Source organism: Anopheles gambiae, chromosome X (genome assembly GCF_943734735.2).
Source record: "Anopheles gambiae chromosome X, idAnoGambNW_F1_1, whole genome shotgun sequence".
NCBI classification, from domain to species: Eukaryota; Metazoa; Arthropoda; class Insecta; order Diptera; family Culicidae; genus Anopheles; species Anopheles gambiae.
Genome location: NC_064600.1, coordinates 23,220,889 through 23,226,888, shown reverse-complemented (window position 1 = coordinate 23,226,888; position 6,000 = coordinate 23,220,889). Strand labels below are relative to the sequence as shown.

Sequence of the window (6,000 nt, the reverse complement as noted above, 5' to 3'; positions counted from 1 at the left end):
TACTTATTGGTGGAGATATATAACCATTGAAATTTTTATTATTATCTATTTTTACCGCTTCGTCATTGTATTTATAAGCCTGATGCTGATTAAAGCTCGTTGTAAGTACGTTAAGAGCAGTAATATGTTTGAAAATCTAGAACAAACTAAATTGTGTAATTGTGAGGCATCTGTTAAGTACCTCACGTAATTTTTGCTTATAACAAACAATAATTGTTTTGTCTTTTTCACATCCTCTTCGATTCAATATAAAACCAAGGATTGACTAGAGTTGCAATAATTTAATTTAAGAACATATATCAGTATGAATATTTAACTAGTGACAAAAAACGGCCAAAATCGTAATAATGGTATGTTTTAAATTCTATTAATGATTCCCATCATTTCATAAATTACAAATCTGAAACATACCCTTGTAAAGATAATCCATCATGAAATAAGATAATAGGAAAAAATACTTAAATAAAATCAGGTATGCTGATTTTTTTACTGTTGTTCAAAGTCTTTTTTATATATTCGTATGTATTTTATATTGGAATCACTGTTTATTGCCTGTTTCCTATTTATTTGTAGTAAGACTGCTGACATAACAAAACAACGAAATGGGCAATATATCGAAGAACGAATTTGAAGAACACATAAAGAAAACTCAAAAACTCCTTACAAAATAAACAATTTGAAACTCAATTACACAAATTATTAATCAACAATAATGTGAATCCCGCGGAAAAGTCATCAAACAAAGTGTCTGTCGTGGGTTCAAGCCTCATATGGACCGTAGCAAGGACTGACAACACAATTTTGTCAAACTCTTACATATGTATTGCTATCGTTTAGCGAAATGGCGATATAATAACGGTATATTAGCAAGAAAACAAAAGTTAAAGAAATCGAAAACTATGAGAACATCGATACCATAACATATTTTGAACCAATTTAATACAAAGATGACGTGTTTAAGGTTTGAGTTTGCATACAAAAAATGAAAAAAGTTATTTTTTTGGTTTTTAATACATCATTACGATAATCTTTTATCAAAGGATTGAGTTTCATTTTGAAGTAAAATCCGGCCAATAATTAATGTAATATCGATGAGTGGTCCCTTCGAACAACCGATCCAGCCAATTAGGTAAACCATCGAGTAAATTTTCTTCTAGAAGAATCCTTGGTTCGAATACGTCCGAAACGGATGTTTCGGAATCTGAGCTGTCCATACCTAGGAATGCACCAGCCTCAGGATCAGTTGGCATGGAACTGAGATGACGAGTTATTTTAATCATACGCTGTGAAGAGGAAAACAAGAATAAAAAATAAAACTTTCAGTAAACAAGTAATGAGGTAAATGCATAGGATTACTCAAATTAATTAGCGCATTGAAAAGTTATACAAAAGAGTTCAATGTGTAGTTACAGCAAAGAGAATTTAATAATACAATACGTGGCCGCTGACTGAGAGGAAAACATGGTTCAGTTCAGGTAGCGGTAATCGCCACTGCGGACGTGCGGGCGTGCGTGCGGAAAAAACAAAATTGTTTGATTCTGAGGCAACGGTAATCGCTGATGCGGGCGTGCGTGCGTTTTCTGAAAATGTATGGAATTTGACACCCGCAGCGGGTGACAGTTTGCAAGGTAAAAAATATTTAAAGCATTTTAACACTCTTTCTTTGCTAAGATTGGTGGTAACAGCACTATAATAATTAATCTTATGTTGCTTATTTTGACCCGCTGTGACAGCCTTTTTGATGCGACATTTAAACAGAGCAGCCATTGAAGAAAATTGACAGTTTGATGGTTATAGCGTACGGCGTGGACTGGCTTACAAATATTTATTTTTATCTTAATATATTGCATTATTTTTCGTGAAATTGGTGATATTTGATAAAAGAAAGGTCTTATTATGCGTTGACGTACGCATTTTAGTGTTCTGATCAAGATTTAAAAGAGTATTCAGCCAAATCCAAGGTGTGTTATTGTTCCGAGTTTCGGCAGGAACCCACAACATTGAGCTGTCAAAAATGAACATTTACTGTGTACCTATTTTCGGCAGCATTTAAAGTGAAAAATAACTTGTTCATCGTGATTTTAAAATTCCGAACAAGTTAGAATAAATTAAATAAGCATAAAATCTTTAATATACACCACTTTTTAATTGTTTTACTGTTCTGACAAAACCTGCCGAACCATTGGCTCATAGCAAAGCTGACGAAAAAAAAACACATTTTATTTGATATTTTGAAAAATACGTTATGAAATTGTGTGAAACTTCGTATGTGAATAACAAATAAGTACACTTTCACTTCAAAATTGTATTTTGTGAAATTTTTTACCGCATTTGTGCAGAATTTCACGTTTTTAGCTTACTCTGCCGAAAATAGGTAAACCGCCGAAAACTGGTACAGTTACCCTATTATATCGATATACCAGCAACACTCGTCGCATTTGACAACTGCCGTCGATCCTGGTTTAAAGCCTTAATGGCCAAGTGCAGTGCTGCAAAATCTCATGAGTATCACGAGATTTTCACCAACGAAAACAATGAACATATCCGTGGTAGCTTGATGCTCATTGCTGATAGTCAATAAAAGTGCGCCATGACATGCTGAACACCAACGCGATACTCTGACTGACAAGCTTAGCTTAATGCCGGCGCAAGCATTATCATGATTTTTTTCTGGCTGTGAACAGTGTAGAGTTGGGCAAAACGCACAAAAAAGCGGAACTGGGTCCGGACGATTCCAACAAATTTCGGACCCAGTTCCGAAGGGTAGGTTCAATCCGACAAGCCGGAACCGCCCGGAATCGTCTGGAATCGTCTGGAATCGTCGGAATCGTCGGAATCGTGCGGAGTCGTTGGAACCGTCCGGAATCGTCCGGAATCGCCCTGAATCACCCGGAATCGTCCGGAATCGCCCGGAATCGTTGGAATCGTCCGGAATCGCCCGGAATTGTCGGAATCGTTCGGAATCGCCCGGATTCGCCCGGAATCGTTCGGAATCGCTCGGAATCGTCCGGAATCGTCCGGAATCGATAGAAATCGCCCGGAATCGCCCGGAATCGACCGGAATCTACCGGAATCGACTTCCATTTCATTTCATGTCATTTATTCAGTGCATAACCTAATACAAATAGATACAAACAGTAACACAAGAAGCTAGATTGCATGTCGAACGATATTGAGGAATTCAGTGTGCGACATTCCTGGCTCAAATGTACGACAGCCAGCATTGACAGATGCGCGGCGGCCGGAACGTGAACAGTCGCAATCGACCGGAATCGACTGAAATCGCCCGGAATCGACCGGAAATGTTTGGAGCGTTCATGAAACCTCGTACGACATGATAACTGTGTTCATAATTAGAGAGGTGCGTAGCTTTAGAAATCAAAATAGTACAAATGTAAGAATCTTATTAGTTGTTGATTAACACTAGGTTTACGGAACCAGTCAATTTGACGGAATTTTAACTTTGCAGTGAAATAAGAACAATACCTTTTGTTTAATTTCGTTTTTTTCTTTTCGTAAACTCATCATAACATACTATAAGTTTCTAACTTAAAACTATATTTACATTATATATAAGACGTTTCAAGTCATTCATACGTTCACTGGGGCCCCTCAATCGACGGGATCATCAACGGGGCCCCCAAATGGCCGAGGCAATGGAGATTGTTCTTCGTATTATGGCTGTGTATGGCTGTATGTAGATGCAGCTGTAACGGTTTTTGGTCTTGTTGTATTCGCAAAAACCCATTCAGCTTTGCATCTGACGTTCAGTGATTCTCTTGAGAACGAATGAGGTAGAAAAGAGAGAACGAGAACGACATGTGCTACGCCGCTTATCGCAATGAAACAAAAGAGTGATAACAATCGCACGAGAAACTGTCGCTCTCATCGCTCTCTTGCCATGCGCTACGTGCTCACTCAAAAACTGTGACGTCAGGCTGGCGGTCAAAGTGTTAAAGCGACGCGAGCTTGGTGTCAATTTTTCCTGCTAATTTCTCCGGCTACGAGCCGCTGTATTGAAATTCTGTGTAGGGGCCTTTAAATTTGTGTCTGTGTATGATGTGTGCTTGTGGCTGTTGTAACGGGTTTTCTTTGTGGTTAAACGCAGCATTCTGTTCTGTGTTCTGTGCATTGGATTTTAGCAGCAAGTGTCTCCGCGTTTTTTTGGTGAGCTCGTGCACCGACCATCCACAGTAAGACCAAATGCACGGGGCCCCTTATTGACGGGGCCTCCTTACCGATGGGGGCCCTTACCGACGGGGGCCCTTACCGACGGGGGCCCTTTATCGAAGAGTCCACATAATCGTTGGGGCCCCGTAAACCACCTTTGAGTTTTGGCTTCAATATAGCTGTATCGGTTTTTTTTTATCTTGTCTTCACGCAAAAAGTTATATGTTAATAGTGATAAAACATCATTTTAATATTAATGGACTTTTGGAATGGTCCAGGACATGGCCCAGTTCCTTTTTGGACATATGAATACCACCCCTTCCCGATTTCCCCTATTTGTCAGTTGACCACAAAAGATGAGTAGGGCCCCGCGTGAAAATTTAAGGTTTTGGGTTAAAAGCAGGCACGCTCCACGATCTCAGGCTTGAGATGTGAATACCATTTTTCGCGTGAAAGCTGTCTGTTTTCGGCACACATCTGCAAAACAAGTATAGGGGCCCCCAGCAAGCACAGGCACGTTTCATCCAAGCCAAATTGAAAAGCGCACACATCGATATCGATGGAATCGTTTCTCGAATGAAACCTCTACCCACTGGAGCACCGTTGCTTGCTTGGTGTTAGTCAATTTTTCCTGCTAATTTTACCGGCTACGAGCCGGTGTATTGATATTGTGTTTCGGGACCTTTAAATTTTTGTTTGGGTGTGTTGTATGCTTGTGTTGTATAACGGGTTTTCGGTGGTAGTTAAGCGCAGCGTTCTGTGCATTCCATTTTAGCAGCAAGTTGCTCTGCGTGGTTTTGGGTTTGGGTGTCTCGTGCACAGGCCACCCACACCAGTAAAAATTGACGATTTCTCGCTCTGTCCAATACTTTGCGCCAACGATGATGAGGTATTGATTTGAGCTGTGTGCGCGTGTCGCAGCGTTCTTCGCTTGCGACTTTGATGCAAGTATTGGCAGATTTCTTCGAACATTTAATGTGCTGCTTTGAGTAGTATGGGGCCCCGGTTTTCTGCAGTTCGGGGCCCTCGTGATACAGTGCTTGAAGCGATGAGAAAAATTAATTAATTAAAAATAAGTCAATTTGAAATAGATGGTAAAAGTCCCATCCAGGAACGAAGTCGAACATCCACAATGACGGGGCCCCTAGATCGCCGGGGCCCCTGGCGGCCGCCCAGTCCGCCCACCGTTTAACGCGCCACTGGACATGAAATGAAATGGAATTCCGACTATTCCGACGATTCCGGTCGATTCCGGGCGATTCCGATCGATTCCGGACGATTCCGGACAATTCCGGGCGATTCCGGACGATTCCGGACGATTCCGGACGATTCCGACGATTCTTGGCGATTCCGGACGATTCCAACGATTCCGGGCGATTCCGGGCGATTCCGGGCGACTCCGGTCGATTCCAGGCGATTCCGGTCGATTCCGGGCGATTCCGGTCGATTCCGGACGATTCCGGGCGATTCCAACGATTCCAGACGATTCCGGTGGAACTAGCGATTCCGTTTCTCTGGAGTCGGAATCGGAATCATACTTGCCGGAATCGGAGCGGAACCGTGGGTGCGATCCGGCGAACCCATCTCTAGAACAGTGCTGCCAAATGCCACTATTTCAGTCATCAACACTAATGACTGAAACGAAACTCAAATCAGATCACGTACACAACGGATATGATTAGTGGCTATACTCGAACAGTTGGAGAATCAATCACATGCTTGGTGACATTTAGTTTAGCACCCAACTTTTGGTCACTCACTTGGTCACGACATTGTTGTCGGCGATAATCACGACATTCTTGTAATATACTTGGCGCGTAGGCTCTAGCA

At 41.5% G+C, this 6,000-nt stretch overlaps 1 protein-coding gene across 4 annotated transcripts in view; it reads right to left on the bottom strand.

The window, feature by feature from the left end:
- The window catches only part of LOC1278667 (dnaJ homolog subfamily C member 16), a 68,282-nt gene continuing 62,282 nt past the window's right edge, over positions 1–6,000 (bottom strand). Inside the window, exon 6 of one of the 4 annotated variants that reach the window (XM_318286.6) lies at positions 1–1,283. In XM_318286.6, the coding sequence (XP_318286.6) occupies positions 1,050–1,283 (234 nt within the window). In that variant the 3' untranslated portion in view covers positions 1–1,049. The other 3 variants (XM_061641468.1, XR_009764586.1, XM_061641452.1) reach the window with 3 other exon arrangements.